The following is a 17,003-nucleotide window of genomic DNA, read 5'->3' on the forward strand; positions in this document are numbered from 1 at the left end:
ACAGACGCAGCCCTCCCGTTCCTCCCATCTGGAGCACCCCTGACCCAAATCACACACGTATGCACACAACCTCACATGGACACACATGAATACATGCACTGAGATCCATTCTCAGGGGAGGGCTTCATTACACAGGGATTACTAAAAGAAATGTTTTAATCAAGTTGTGCAGACAGCTGCAGACCGCAAGGCGAGAAAATGGCAATGACGTGGTTCATCAGGCGTTAAAGGAAAACATATCAAGAGGCCTGTGTATGTGTTTGCATAATGGGGTGTGTGTGTGTGTGTGTGTGTGTGTGTGTGTGTGTGTGTGTGTGTGTGTGTGTGTGTGTGTGTGTGTGTGTGTGTGTGTGTGTGTGTGTGTGTGTGTATAGCTTCCTGCCTCTGTCCAGCTGTGGTAGACATGCGGTTTTTGTCAAGGACACAGATAGATAGAGATAAGAGAATCTCAACCTACAGACTGCAAACCTAATAGCATATTTATGCTATACAGATTCTGCTTTGGACTGTCCTTTTATTGTAACATCTGCAGCAGTCAATAAAGCACTGCTTTTCCTCTCACAATCCTTTTGTAACCCAAGTGAATGGACCACCTCCTCTCCTCCATTGTCTTTGACCTTCATGCGCATGACAAGAAGGAATACCAGTTTTTATTATGCATTTTTTTTTTAACTCCACGCTTCTTAGCTAAATAAAGCTTAGACTTTATTATGGCGACACCATTCATTACTCCAAGCCTTATTACTACTTGTAGTTTTCTTCTCGTGCAGTAAAAAGTGAACGAGCTTCTTTCTAGGAAGCAGTGGATCAGTATTATGGGCTGGTGAGGAGGAAAGGACAGTGGAATGCACACCACAGTAGATGATAATCCACTCAGAGCTGATAATCCATGTATCCTTCCCCATTTCCCACTGTTTTCCCTCCCTCAAGCTTCAGTTCCTCAGATGACTAATTCAGGAATTAATAGAATCTCTCAGTCAACTGAAAACATCTACAGCTGCTCCTGAATCCACCATCTTAGACCTCATCTATATATACAAATAAAGTTTGTGGTTAAGTTTAAATTCAACAGACATTCTTGGACTGCAAATTATTGTTTCTTGAAAGCATAACATGTCCTTTAGCGCTGGTTCTAAACCCATGTTGATTTAAGCCACCAAATGACACTTGCAATCACAGGGGTAAGTATATAGTGAATATGATTATACTACGACGGACCAGTTTGACTGTCAAGACCGGCACAGAAGTCTCCATAAGAATAGGGATATCAATTACTACGAGCACAAGTCTTGCATTTGCCAATACCATACCCTTAATACAACGTTCTTCAATACATCCACTGATCTCCGTCAGCTAGAAAACCAAATAAAAGCATCTGAAAGCAGATGCAGAGGAGAAAAAATCCTTACCACAAAGTTGGCCAAAGAAGTTTATAGACTGTGCCACAAGAAATATGATGTTTGACCCTGCAGCTCACAATCCTTTACAGTCAGATGCTTCAGAGTTAAAAGTGGAACAATATTACATCATATGTCATTCCAGGCTTTTAATGCACACCTGTTAATACATAAAGACTACTTTGTTGCAGTTTATGCCCACGTCCATTCGACTTCAACATGTGAAAATGTTCGGAAAACATTTCCATGTTTCTGCAAGAACAGGGAGCATGTGTTGCCTTGTTGAGCCAAATGAATTCCCCACTGCTCCCGTGGCCTCCGAACTACAACTCAAAGCTGAGCATGACCACAGGAACCACATGCTGATTTGAGGTCATTCAATTATCCTACACCATACAGTGACAGCTCACTATAACATTAACCCTGCCCACACAAAAACCTTGATGAGCAAGGTCTTAACTGAGGCCCTTTTAGTGATTCCTTGATTAGGAAATCAACGCTTCTCAAAGGTTAGTGGAACAACACAATGGTTGATGCAGTAGCTGCATGTATGACATCATACAAAAATCATTATAATTTGTAATTAAAATGTATACTCAGAGCACGCAAATGTGTTTTTCCCCAACCAGCAGCAACTCCCAAATCAGTCTTCTTTAGCCAAAATGATTAACCAGTTCAACTTCTTAATGATATTGTCTGCCAAAATGGCTGTTGGACAAATATAACAGCCACAGTCAATGTTCTCAGCAGTAAATGCTGTTCATGTATATTTGCTAAATTTGAGTTGGATCTCTACTCAAGGACACAGAAAGCATTTGTCCTCCTGTTCTTGGCTGTGCTTGGAGACACAGACCAGGAGCAGCTTGCTATGACTAACTATGAACAGGAGTAATGAGGCATTACAATCACACCAGAAGCCTCATGCCTCAGATGCCTCAAGCAGCCTTCATAAATCACAACATGAGCTAATCTAGAGTCTAGACTACTGGTCCAGACATAGTAGTATGTACTTCTCAACTTCACATAAAAACCCTACTGGTAGTGTTAAAAGCTGAACTAACTATTGACAGTGTAATAGACTTGGACCAATAATTAGATATCAAGGGAAAACCAACATTCTTTTCTATTCTGAACCGTTTGCAAAGTAACTCAGCTTTCTGTGGCTATATAACATGCACCTGTAATGTCACATACTTTAGGAAATTATCCCCTAAGAAATAGCTGAACGAGTAACAGGGGCTGCTAAAAATGCCACATAAAAGCTGGCATGGGCTTGAATTATGGCCTGCAATGCGACGAACCACACTAAGCTGCTGCTGGTTTGTTGCTTGGTTGGTTGGTGGGCCCCGGCCTTGGCCTGTCTCCATATGTTGCTGCAGTCAGGTGGCCCTGCATAAGCAATATTATATGGTGTGAGCTCAAGTGTGTGTGTGTATGTGTGCTCATGTGTCTGAGTTAGGTTAGGTTTTGGAGAGATCGATGCAGGTGGCACTTCTAACATTCCCTTCCTCCTCCCACTCTTTTTCTATCTTGAATAACAGCTTTAACAGCCAAACCAATTGAGACATGCTGCAGAGTCCTTGTGAAGTTGGGGGCCAATATATTGGCTTTCACTGAACAACCCGACGCCTCTCGGCTGCTCCTTAATTTACCAGGACTAAAAGTGCATTTTAGAGGGTTTTTGGCTTTTGGAAATCTAATGATTTTAATTTGATTAGTTCATGCTAGTGTATATTCATGAGCATGAACTTTAGATAGAAAGCACTTAGAAACAGTGTAGAAAAAAGTGCTTGTGCGAATGGGTGTGATTGAGTGAAAGTACAAGTTGTGTAAAGCACTTTGAGTGCTCAGATTGAGTAGAAAAGCGCTATATACCAGTCTATTTACCATTTACCATATTAAGAAGAGAGACGTGTTCCACAGTTCTTTGCATGAGTTTGATAGATTGCAAAGTTTAACAAAAAAGTTTAGAAAAAACAAATGTGACTTGACCTTTGGATGCTCTTCTTCTCAGCTATGTTCAGCTGTGCTGAAAACACAACACCTAACCCTTATTACAGTTTGCATTTTCTAATTAGCTCTTATTTCTTAATTTTGAGTTAGTTTACCTTTTATTGATATTAGTTGTAGTGTCTATAATTATAATTATTTGTCAAGGGCAAAGTATTACAAAGTATTAGTATTAACTATGACGATGCAGCAGAGATTTTAATTTCTTAAAGTGGACCGGAAGAAACAGCTGATTTAATCATATGAAGTGGACCAATGTATATGGTAGGAGATCAACCTTAATGAGTGACACATGCTATATATGCAAAAGCTTTCTATTTGTATTCTCTTCAGGTGGGTAAAGTTTGTGGTGCCATCTTTAAAGACATTATCTCAGTGTTTCAGCCAGCACCTACTGTAAGAATTTAGCTCTACACCTCAGCCTGAAATCAAGTGACAGTGATCAAGTAGACCTAAGCTTAATGTTTACCAATAAGACAGCATTCACAAGTAGTTATATATTACTCATTAATGGTGTCTAAACACACTTTGTCAATGTTAGGAAAACCAACAGACCAGTTTTTTTGTGCAGTTTTCAACCTATTCAGTTCAATCCAACATTTCTACACTAACACAACAAAAATTCCTCCATAGCATTAAGCCAAGTGTACAAGGCTAAAACAACACAAGTGAGTGCCCATCCTAAGTAATGCTGACAAGAAAGGTTGTACCAACCACCTGGATACTTCTTGGACGTTTCAACCAACAAAACAAGAAGACATTTGGCTGCCTTCATGTTAGGTGATTTCAGCATGGAAAACTACAAGGTCAGAGTCTGCTGCAGAGCAATTATACTTTCCTAAAATTTCATTGTATTTAAAAACTGCAGAGACAAAGTCCCAGAGGTCTTGCATACATATAACCCCATGCCCAACGAAATCCAAGGCAGACGGGGAGAACATGTCAAGGCAGTGTAATTTCCCCAGTAAAAGCCCCTTGTTACCAACTGTGAGAAGTGGGAGCCTTTGTGGTGAGACTGAAGGAAATCTGAGCTATGCACTCATCGGCCAGCTCATCAGCAGACGTGCGTGGTCTTCATAGACACTCAGTGTCCCTCAAATCTCCCATGATTACCTGGCAGTCATACATACTTAAGCAAGAGCTGGCTGCCTACTGGCACCTGAGGGTGTGTATGTGTGTGTGTCTCCTACTCACAGACAATGCTCCACACTTTCTGTTATTTTAAACTTCAGAAGCATGTATAGCTCTGCTCAGTGTCTGGTCAGAGACGAGAACATCTTGGAAAGGGATATTGTTAAAGTTGCATCAGCTACGACAAGCCCTCCCAAAACAAATACCAGCGAAGTTAATTTAAACACTACCACCTGGTGGAGTGCATCTTCTGGGTGCCATACTGACCCAGTGTATCACTCTTGGGCTCAGCTTTTTCTGTTGTAAAGGGAAACCTCAAGCTTTTCAGGTTTCCATGAATGCATACAATCTATAACACAACTTTGCCGTTACAAGTTGTATGAGTTTTAATTTGAGATGGGGCAAGAGTTTAAACACTCTGAGGCCAGAGGTCAAATGAAATTAAGACCAACTCTCAGTCAGTGACCATTTCTATCTTTTCATTCTGACCCATAAACGAGTATTTAACATTATGAAAGCGACAGAAAAAAAAGAAAGAAATGGAAACATTAATTCATTTTTTGACTATTCAAACATTCCAACTGTGAGCAGTTAAACAACCACTCGCATATATCTCTTCTAACTACTGTCTGCACTCTGTCAAACCTGTTCTTCATCATTCTTCTAGGAGCAAACTATCACATTGTGTTTATTAGTTTCTGACTTGCAATACACAGGTCAAGAGGCAGGCTTTCTTGCCTCTTGCTTAGACGAACAGGGTCAAATAGAAGTCACATTACCTCTGAAATGACAAAACTAACAACACTAAGCAGCAAATCCAGCCCATCTAAAATACAGTGAGTGACAGTAAAATAGACAACTGTTAAAAAAAAAAAGGAAAAAAAAGTGAAAGTTGTTTGGTAGCAGATATACTGAAGTGCCTGGAAACGAGGTTAGTAAAAGTCAAAACCATCTGCAGCTCCGACAGGTTTAGATCTCAACTAATTGGGGTAAATCGGCTTCTAAGCTTGTGTTCTTGCACAGATTTCCTACTATAAACAATTAATTTGCGTAGACAAGTGTTGCATGAACAGTATATCTTGGTGGGGACTTTAACCTGACTCTACTCTAACCCATGCGAGCTTGTGTGGGTTAAGGCTTGGTTTTAGAATTGTGGTTAGAATCAGGTCATGACTTTGTTTCTTTAGATCATAGCATGATGTACTGCCTTTCGCCTGCTTCACTTTGCCAGACAGGTTCTATTTAAGTGATTCCTTGATTCATCGAATCTAGCAGTAATTAGGCTTCAGTGTGGGAAGTGAAACTGAATCATAATCAGAATATTTTATTAATATCTAAGGAAAGGGCCAGGTGATATTGGATAGGACTCTTAATTTTAATTAAGAAAATCATCAGTTAAAAACTGCATTTTGTATTTACTAAAGTTATCTTAATCTAGAATTAAAATTTGATAATCTGAAACGCATGACCAATATGCAACAAAATTAGAAATGAAATACAAAGCACTATGTATCTTCAAATTCACGATGTCACTGGAAGCCCAAACCGGGAAATATTTATAGTGACTGACAATTGTGTGAGGCAAAAAAAACCCTGATTTTTAATGCACTGCCACAGCATATATGATGACATGTACCACAGTTCAGGTCAACTGCACCAAAGGTTTGCCCTCAGAACACTGTTAGTAATCCTGGGGGATCAATTCACGGTGTCCAACATGATTGATGAAAAAGTGACAGGGATGCTCCTGGCTGCATTTATGACCTGGAAAAGCCTACTGTTCTGGTGCTCATCTTCATCTTTATTTCAGCTATACAATTGTAAATTTTCAGTGTACAGAAAAAAAAAATCTGTTTGGTTTCTGGATTACAGCCAGAGATTCAACTCTCATCAGCTCAACTTGAAGCTTGGGTTAGTTTGACACAAGTTGATAATTGTCCTTTTTGCAAGTTTGAACTTCATGAAAATTAAATATGTATGAGGAAGTAGCAGGACTTCCAGGAAGTCATCTAACATCAGCAGGAGTGCTACAGGTCAAGTACTACTGCATAAGGATACCTTTCAGCCATTTAGGAGATAGTAACTACCTTTAAACAAGGCAATGATTTTGTTTTTTATCAGCAGAGCTGAGGAGCTTTATGACTGAACCTCATGACTAATAGCATTAATAGAGTTGTAGTTAAAAAACTGTTTATTTACCTTAAACACAGAAAAACTAAGAACTGTAAATTATTCCCCCAATTCTGTCTACAGTCTCCAAATAGAGTGTTTAATGCTGTACCAACAGTTCCTCTTCCTTTCCATCTTTACTACTCTCACCGCTCAAATCCAAATGTGTCCAACTGTTCCATCCTCAAACTCTAAACATTGTCTCCTTTTCCTTCATCCCTTTTCTTTAACTTCTGAAGTCTCTTCCTCCCGCTAAGAGACATCTCCAATGAGTCATCTGTCTGGTAAACAACCAAAAAAAAAGAAAAAGAAAAAAAAGGGGAGCAACTTTTTCATGTCCCTAGACAACACTGTCTTTCTTCTTCTTGTGTTTCAAAGTAAGGAAACTGTTGCAGTTATTCCACACTGACGGTCGTTCTGTTTTCCCACATGACTGCTGAAAAACTGCCTCATCCATCACTTTAAATACCCTCATATCCACAGCCCACAAGAGATTGCACATCTTTATATATATAGCCATATATGTGTGTGTGTGTAAACATTTCCTATATATTTTGCCTCCATGATCACACAATACAGAAATGATGCTATCATTATTATGTTAATTTTTTTGTGCCTCACACAATTGTTACAGGCACTGGCCGGTGAAACAATAACATTTCTATTTTCATCATAACTTGAAATATGCCCTGCATGTACACTGGGCTTTTAGCAATTTGCAGACTTAATCAGTTATATAACTGCTAAAAACTCACCACAATGCAGGCAACTGAATCAGTTTTCCATAGAGTGCAGTACTAAACGAAGGGATGATGGGGATGAGAGGTAAAAAAGATCCTTTATCCTGGCATGTCAACCCCGCCTGGAACCCAAACACCTGCAAAGACATAAAGGCAAAGAAATGAAGGGAGAAGACAGAGGGGAACTAACACGCTGAAAAAACACTGAGGAATTCACAAATACATTGGGAGAAAAAAAGAAGATGATCATGTGATAGGATCACACCAGCACACACCAGACCCATAACATGCAGACCAAACCCACAGTCAACCTTGGCCTTCATTTTGACCTTAAATATTTGTGACATTATTTCATCGACAAGTCTCCATAGACAGACCTATAAAAATGTGTCAAGGTACTCAAAAGCACATGTGTGGTAGTCCTTGTTACAGTAGGCTTCTCCACAAAATTTGCACTGATTAAATCTATATTCAGTCAGCCAAATAGCCCACATTTTTCCAGCATGGAGAAAGTTTTGGTTTGTCTTTTGTCCCCTAATTATAAGATTTAAATAAGATGCTGCATGATTTCATAATTATTAAATTATGGAAAAAGTACTTCTAAAGTAGGTGGCAGAGGGTGTCTCTAGGAGGAGGTTATGACAGTTTTACCAGCACCAGATATACTATCTTGGCTGGAATTTCTTTTTTTTAAATGTCCAGTTTGGTGGACTTATGGCCCCCAATACAATCCAGACACTCTTTAATGAGAACACATTTAATATACAGTATTTAGCATATTTAACACCCCAACTTTCATTTCCTTTGACCCTTACTACACAATTTTGAGACAATCTTGGACATTGCAGCACTATCCCGCTGAACATAATCTGTCCATATGGAACTGTATACCAGCCACAGTACTCCTCTCACAACAACAGCTGGTTTTACAAAATAAAAATTATAAAAAGGTTTACTCTCTTGAATTTGCATTAAACCCAATTTAACTTTTTAGCCTGTACTTGACCTGTCACAGTTAATGGGGATAGGGTTAATAATGAGTCTTTATCACTTTTTATCTGGCTACAGTAACAAATATATGAATGTACAAAGTAATGTTTTATAAAAAAGATAAAAAATGATAAAGACAGCAACAGTACTTAGAAAAATAAACCACTGTCTAACTCTGCTGTTTGTCATAGCAGGCGTGGGTCTCACAATCTCATTCTCATTATCTAAGCTCCTGGAAGCCACATATAATATACTCCCAGCCCAGTGTTTACATACTGTTGATAGCACATGGTGGTAAAGTCCTGTTTAATATTGGAGGTAAGAGATGATGGCTGGGCCTAGCTGTCCAGCATCCAGCTGCTGTAATGGTGTACTAGATCATTTTTCTGTGTAGATCAACAAGCCAGCAGACAAAATGCTGGAAAACAATAATTTATTTATAATAGGACAAATGGCCTATGGCTCTAATATATCAATTACTAGATAAAGATGTAGACATAAAAAAGTCACATTTAAATTCAATTGCCCACACAAAACACTCAGCTTTCTATTGGAAACTAGATTTCTGATCGCTATTCAGCAGTTTCAGTCCCGATTCAAATAAACCAAACTTTAACATGACCATTAACTTCTGTGGTCTCTTGTTAAGCAACCAGACTGACTTAAAGCTTTTGCCTGCAATCATGTAAAAGTAGGACAATGGCTAACACTACCCTCAACACAGATACCTAAGCTCTGACAGCCAGCGTCAATAAAACACAGATTTAGATAAGCCTTAGTTTATACCCTTTTCAAATCACTTCCTGAATTGGGTGAATTGTAGCTAGAATGACCTCCACCCTGTCATGATCCCAGTGCAAAAACCCAGATGGAGACTGAGAACCTTAATGGTTACAGACAACGATTGGCTGATTGGTCACAATGATCCTTGGCCACAATGATCCTTGGCCACTGACCAGATGACTGTTAACCCTGCAGTGACCCTGTGATAAGGACTACCAGCATGACGTACAGTAAACATCCTGCCTTAAAAACACACTGAAGCAATACCAGGCCAGAATGAAAAGATGACAAATTACACCCAATCTATTATCCAAACTCCCTAAAAAGTTGATTGGATTCTTTAGCAAAATCCTTTCTTTATTTTCTTTTGGAAATGTGTACTCAATGACAGACTAAGGACTTCAGGTAAACTAAAAATCAGAGGTTACAACCTGAAAACAAACCTAAAACAAAGTGTTTAAATTTATTTTACTTTAGCCATAGATTACTGGACATGGATAACTCTAGTATACGTCACACTTAGGTAGAAAACTACTATTTTCTGGAATGTTATATGCAGTTGTTTATTGCTCATCTTATGATGCTAGGCAACATGATAAAAGCTTGGCTGACAAATAATCTTGTCCCGTGGTTTAAAACGATTAAGAAAATGAAGCTTTTGTCTTTTGGTCCCAACTTCAAATTATAGTACTACCAACTTTAAATTTCAGTGACAGTGAATGTTATATTTTCATCTTCAAACTAGCAGCTAAAATTGTAAAACCTTTATAGTAACAGGGGAATGTCACAGCTGCTTAATACAAGTCTCTTGCACCCTATTAGTTGGCAGATGAAGCAGACCAGAAATGTACTGGTGCTCATCAGGAAACTGAGTGCTGAGATTTTTATGACCAGGTGAAAAGGGTCATCAAGGTCATTAAAGAGGTTGGCCCGATCATTTCAAAGGGAAGATAAGATCACAACTGTGACTGACCAATTAGCATGCTATTGTGCACAAAAATCATACTCTAATAAATAGTAGATGCATCGTTTTGTTCAAACTGAAACATAATAAACAGAAAGACAAATGTATAATAAAATAAAATGAAAATACCAACAGAATCAAACCAAATGAGTCCTGGCACAGTACTGGTTTCCATATTTAAAATCATGAGACAAACAAGAGAACAAGTGTGCAATTTAAAACTGTTTTATTCAACTATAGTTTTTGGGGGGGTTTTGATAGCAACTGACATTTGCTTAGTTTTCATATATTGTTAATGAGCCTGATTGCCTTTAACTTAGCATCAACTGTGTCCTTAATGGCAACAAGAATGATCTTAATCTGAATCAAATTCAATTTCCCTTATATAGCACCAAATCACAACAATCAGATGACCTCCTGTGTTGAAACACTTGGTGACAGTAGGAAAGAAAAACACCCTTTTAACAGGAAGAAAATTCCAGAACCAGGCTCAGGGAGGGGCACCCATGTGCCACTACTGGTTTGGGAGTGAGGAGAAAGAATACTATAGAGTGCAGAATATTCTCATACTTGCCTTGAGGTAGAGGTGTGCATAGCAGTGATGTAGCAGGTTGTCAGAAGGCTGGCTGAGACTGCTGACAGTGGTTACCAGCTCTGGGGCATACATTGGCACAGAGTGTTCAAAATTCACCTTTTCCACTTGGAACTGTACTGAAGGTAGTGGGCGCACTGGCTGAAATTCTGCCACAGAGACCAGACATGGTGCCACCTGGACAGTTGAAAATATAGAAAGGTTTAACAATTATTGTCAGTGACAACAAACATGACACATATTGAACATACTGTTGTCCAAGTCAAAACCAACCAAACAACACCAACACCCGAGCAAAAATACTTCTACTTTGCATTAATTTCAATACTACAGTTTTCTTTTCAGAACAGTAACATCAGCTTTACACTTAACAACTCCTGTTCATCTCCTTCCACCTTTTCTTAATTTCAAACTTGGATTCTCAGTAAGGAGACTTGTCATTAGCCTAGAATGATGCAGCGGCTGTCCCTGTGTGTTTTGTCTTAAAGTGGTGCAGCTGCAGGTGGACTGGCCCAGTCCTCTACCAGCTCAGAAGCGATCAGAGTTCACAGAGCTTTTCCTTAGTTTGGAGAAAACGACAGTCAAAAGCCACCTGCCCTTATTCTTAGATTTTGTCCCCAAGCTAGCCATGCCATGATCAAAGCAATGTCTACTTATGGCTCTGTACCCAGCTATAGTATGCTGAGCAGGCTAGGTTAGTCAATCCTACGTACCTATATTTACCACATTCTGCATGTGCATTTATGTGACCAGGTTTTTGATATCGAGCTAAACAGATGCTCTCACATTATCTTATGGAAGCTATCTCCCTGGTATACAGCACCATACCCTTTGCTTCCCTGTGTGAAAGCACATTCTACCAGGGGAATGGCAACATCACTGGCCCTTTTCATCATTTCAGGGTGTGCATCTATGTCCAACACTATATGTGTTCGACCAAGTGAACTGACTGAAAGGGAAGTGTTGTGTCTATAACTTCTGTTCTCTCAAGGAGAGGAACGAGGTATGACAGCAGGTTGCCCTGTCATGCAGCTGGACAAGGTGAACTGAGGGCTATCGAACTAAGGAATGACTGTGAGGATTGTACATGATCAGGTGGGGCTGTGCATATGCCATCGTAGGTCTTCTGACTTGATCTGGTGTGGTGTGAATTGAATTCACTGTTAGCACTACCTTGTGTCCCATGATGACAGGCATTAGTGTATGTAGGAGGTTGAACTCTGCCATTGAAACAGTGACTGAGACTTGGAACAGAGTGAGACAAGTGAGTCGAGTTGGGATGAATTCCTCCAAATGTGAGATCTCTTCTGGAGTAGCTGGACCACTGTTCTCTTCAGTCATTTCTGGAGAAATAATGCCACAATAACAAGAAACATGTTAGCTTAAAAAAAAAACTTAATATAATGTAGAGATAACATTCTAAATATTAATACTAAAACAGCTGTTTTTCTAACCATAAGAATGCAACCTGTAGTGCATTACATGAAATAATAGTAAGGGAGTGGGATAAGCCAAAGATATTTGGATTCGAGACCAAAACCGTTTTACAGTGGAAAGGGTTAGCTGTAAAGCACACCAATTTCTTTGAGTGGGTGCCGTTCCTCTCCAGCCACTGTGCTCCTCTCATAGCATTAAAACAACGAAAAGGTCTTTTCCAACAAAAACCACCAACTCAAACACTAAATAAGAGAGACGTGGACTATAAAAGTGCTGGCATCTACATGTGCTATTCATTACAATGGCTGTTTCCCAGTAGCATTCTTTTTGAACTATTTCATAAAACCACTCATTCTGTCAATAACCAAAGAAATACCCAAAGAGCCAAGAAAAAAAGCGAAATAAGTCAACGTGAACCAGAGGCTACTAAGATCCATACTCACAGTAAGGACTGACCAGCACAGTGATCCACTACACCAGGGTCAAAGGCAGACCAAACCTGAACCCTATGGCCTTGGGTCTGGTCCCACGTATGGGTCAGTGTCAGCTCTGTGGAGGTTCTGTTGGGCTACATTTCCAACTACAAGGTGGGCTCGGAATTTGATCTCAAAGCTGCTTTGATCTTTGTCCTAAAGCTACAACATTCAGCTTGATCTAGTACTGCTATGTCCAATCAATTCATATGCCAGGGCTCAAGTCAATACCCACAGTGAAAATTTAATTTACAACACAGATGGAACTCCCATGATACACAGAAACATGACTATGGATGCTAAAAATAATGGGAAAAGAAAACATAACATAACATAAGTATATTGTTGTTTAGAAATATCCTGTTCTAGCTCTAGTTCTCAAAGTCCTGTTACTTTTATTGTTCATTTATTGTTTTTAGACCATGTAAAGAACTTTTATCCAAATGAGCAAACTAAATGTAGTTTATCTTCTCAACAGGGCAACATGAAGCCAATTCAGCATCCATAGCTAGTTTGGGAAGGAAAGCTTTTTTTTTTAGTTCTTGGCAATGAATATAAAAAGGAGAACAGAGAAAAAGGACAGGATAAGATGCTATAGATGCAAACTTTCTCCAATCAATAATACATACTAGATCTAATGTTTCTGACAGAGAAACACAGAGAAAGAGCTTTTATTTAAGGTACCAAACTGTTTAAACTGTTAGGTTCTGCATAGCTAAATTATAATTTATCGTATCAAAATGATGAATGGTTGCTATAAATCCTTCTGTAATAGCAACCTTGACTTCCTCTTATCTACTCTCAATCCGCACCCCCCCCCCGAGGCTCCAACTATACTGACCCTTGAGAGTACAAACACTTATAGAAACAGGAAGGAACACGCTGACCTACTCCGCTTCAGACAAAAACTGCTACAGTAATTACACCATCGTCTATTATCTATCACAGATGCTGAAACAACCGAAACCTACGGATGTTATCATTTCACAAAAATCTTTTGCAAAAGAGTTATTGCTACAGATATTACATACAGACACACATTCCATGTTCTTTCACAACATCCCAGGGATGAGCTCATCAATAGCTGTGCAGGGATGATCACTAACAAAAGGTGTTTGGCTTAACCTCCCTTATGTGGTTCAAAAGGTCACTACTTTCATGTACAGCTGTGTGTTGAAGAATGGGTTGTGCAAGGAAATAACAATGCGATGAGAATATTATAAAGTGAAAACTGTTACAGTTTCTGGTCACTGAAAAGTATGACAAGAGATGTGAGTAAAATACCAGACCAGAGAAGGTATATTTTTTAATTATATATTTGTATAATTTTGATCTCTGACCTCGCTGCGCTTTGCAGTAGGGTTCATACTCGTGGTCCATGGCACAGGTGACCATCTTGAGAATGCGATGGATGGCGCTGCTATGCAACCTGATGTCTAAAGGTCCTACCACCAGCCTCTTGATGGAGGTCTCTTGAACTGCAGGCACTATCTCTTCCATGCTCATCCCAGAGAAATCCTGAGAGCCTACAAGTGGAAATACACATATATACATAACCTGATTAAAATATATAATGTATGTACTTATAAACTTAAGGACTCTTGTCTCAGTCAACAAAATTAAAACATATTTTCAGCTTTCATACATATAAGGTCTGTTTGTTTTACATTAATATTTAGCCAGAAACATTTTCCCATATCTCATTTCTTAATGAAGTATAAATATAGACTATTGTCATCTGGCATAAACCCAAAAAAGATAGATGTAGTGTAATGCAGCAGCAGGAGGCAGCTCACATAGCTGTGACCCACAGAAATGATGAATATTCCAAATGTCCACTTCCCTCCAACAGCTGTCCCTTCATTCATCGCAGGCCCCTGTTCCAGAGGTCCACTTAAAAGACTCAACTCTCTCGCAATAAAAAGGCAGAAATTAAAAATAAAGGAAGGGGGTGGATGAATGGCAGTGAGGGAGGAAAAGGACAAAGGGTCACAACTGGCTTTATTCCATTTACATTCCACCACTGTGCTGAACATTAGTACAGCTCAGAGTCAACAATGCGAATGTAACTCTTTTTTTTTTTTTATTTCAAAGCAATGAGGGTGTAACTTCCACTAAATTTTGGAAATTTAAAAAGAGCAACAGGCAATGCCACTTCCCCTTCCCTTCTGTGAGATTTGGTTGCAATGGATTAAGCCTAATATCGACCATATGGCTGCAGTTAGAACGCTCATTGGAATGACAAGGAGGCTGAAATTAGGAGGATTTAGACTATTTAAAAGTGTCTCAATTTCCAAAGATTATAAAAAAAATGTTTTTAATCTGCAGCGTGACTCTAATGTGAAGTCAATGGTAAGAGTGACCTGGGTCGGTTACTATTTCAGTTGACTCAGAGTTTATGTTAGACCTGTGGCAATGCAGACTAATTTGTTTAGTTGACACTGGATATGGTCCGTATCCGTGAAGAACAGAAACACTAACAGAAAAGAAGCATTCCAACTGGCAAGGGTAACCACAGCCATCCCAAAGAGACTGACACTTATCCTGCCGTCAGAAATGACTTTGACAGCTCAGAATGACAGTATCAATGTTTTTTTTAATTTAGATTATTATCTGTAGATGACAGCAGCTGAGGAAACAATAGCCAAGTCATGAAAAGCTAAAATGAAACACAAAAAAGAGGGAGGTGCGTAGAACAACACAGGTGACATACTCCATATGAATAAATAAATACCTTTTGAGTTATTGAGTTTGTTTAACCAAAGCCAGTCATTTCTACTTTATAAAGCATGATAACCTAATAGCATTTGCATATCAATCACGGCCAATAAAACTGAGCTATTATATTTTTTCACATTTTAATTAAGAAGTTAGCATTTTGGACTGAAGGAAGCATTATTTATCTCTCAATGTGATTGTCAGAAATTCCTAACTTGGAAAAACAACACTTAAAGTTGCAACTAAAGAATGAGGAACGCTGTCTGTCTTAAGGCTTCTGCCAGGAAGAGTGACATCTAATTAGGCAAGAGAGGTCTATTCACTTTCTCAAGAGCTTACAGGTAAAGAGACAGAGGGAAAACAGTGTTTCAACAAGCACCAGGGAGAGAGAAACTCAAATATGTGTCAACACAGACTAAACACTTCTGACAGTTGCCCTCCAGGTAAGTTTAGGGTGAGAGTGAGGACAGAAAGGGTCAAGGACCAGGTGGCTGTGACTGAAACAAGACAAGCTCTTTCTTCAAGTCTCCATGGGGCTTGTTTGACAGGGAGGAGAGACGAAAAGAGACGAAAAGAGATGGAAAGAGCGAAAGAGCGAAAGAAAGAAAGGGTGAACCAGGCAGAGAAAATGGGAACATGACAGATAAAAAGAAAAAGAGAGAAGAGGTGGCAAGGTGACCAAACAAGCTCTGCAAGAGAGAATGAACTAGAACAATACCTTTGCCACTGCTGTCCTCCATTGTGTAGAGATAATCCATGTAGAAAGCACCGAAACGGTGCATGCCCGCTATCTCTGTATAGGTCTCCTGTCAAACAAAAGTAGAGCTGGGTAAATATCGCAGTAAGGGAGCAAACAAGCAGATAGCCTTAAAGAGTGGCAATGACTGGGGTCAAGGGAGATATGGTGGTGGGGGTCAAATTAGAGATAAAGAGTTACTAAGCACTGATCCACTTAGCTGGATATTTAGAGGGTCTTTTGTTTATTTGTTTGTTTTAGGGAAGTCCGTAATATTACCTGTATTAAAAAGTGCTAACTTAGTCTGGTTTCTTTGACTGATTTTTTCGTGCAAAAAGCAGTACGTTCAGTCATAATAACGACGCTTAAATAAGGAATTGACCAGATACCAAGTCTATTATTTATTGAGTAAAAGGCTACTGATAAAAGAAATTGAAAGTTTCCTCATTCAGCTGGATATATGCCAAAGGAAATATATATCTTATCTACTTGATGATAAGACTTTTTCCTAACAAATCAAAGCTGTATGACTGTGATTACGGTTGATGTGGTCATTATGAAAATTGTGAAATGTTATTCATAATTTATTGTACAAGCTATTAATAGCACACAATGAACCCGTAAGCAAAAAGTCTGCAGAACATAATGAGTTATTCATAATAACAATGAGTTTGTAACTAAGTTACACAACAATTGATTTAATGTTTTAAAAAAAACTATTAAAAAAATTAGAGGAAGACCTCATCAGTTTTGTTTTTTTGACCACACAGGGCCTACAGTCCATGCAAAGAAGAACATAGTGGACACATAAAGACATATACACCCCACTGAGAAAAATCCCAGCTGGTCACATCAAGGCATCA

General features: G+C 39.0%; 1 protein-coding gene across 1 annotated transcript in view; it reads right to left on the minus strand.

Annotated features, from left to right (window-relative positions):
- The window catches only part of vps13b (vacuolar protein sorting 13 homolog B), a 299,690-nt gene that overhangs the window by 233,933 nt on the left and 48,754 nt on the right, over positions 1 to 17,003 (minus strand). The window contains exons 12-16 of the mRNA XM_085366137.1: positions 16,123 to 16,210; positions 14,027 to 14,212; positions 11,950 to 12,119; positions 10,759 to 10,953; positions 7,463 to 7,584 (exon numbers count right to left, since the gene is read on the minus strand). Coding sequence (XP_085222263.1) covers positions 7,463 to 7,584; positions 10,759 to 10,953; positions 11,950 to 12,119; positions 14,027 to 14,212; positions 16,123 to 16,210 — 761 coding nt within the window. The remainder of the gene's footprint in view (positions 1 to 7,462; positions 7,585 to 10,758; positions 10,954 to 11,949; positions 12,120 to 14,026; positions 14,213 to 16,122; positions 16,211 to 17,003) is intronic.

The sequence above is a fragment of the Diplotaxodon limnothrissa genome, linkage group LG11 (assembly GCF_057381915.1).
Source record: "Diplotaxodon limnothrissa isolate DT_005_m linkage group LG11, D_limnothrissa_male_GT1.1, whole genome shotgun sequence".
In the NCBI taxonomy this organism is placed as follows: domain Eukaryota; kingdom Metazoa; phylum Chordata; class Actinopteri; order Cichliformes; family Cichlidae; genus Diplotaxodon; species Diplotaxodon limnothrissa.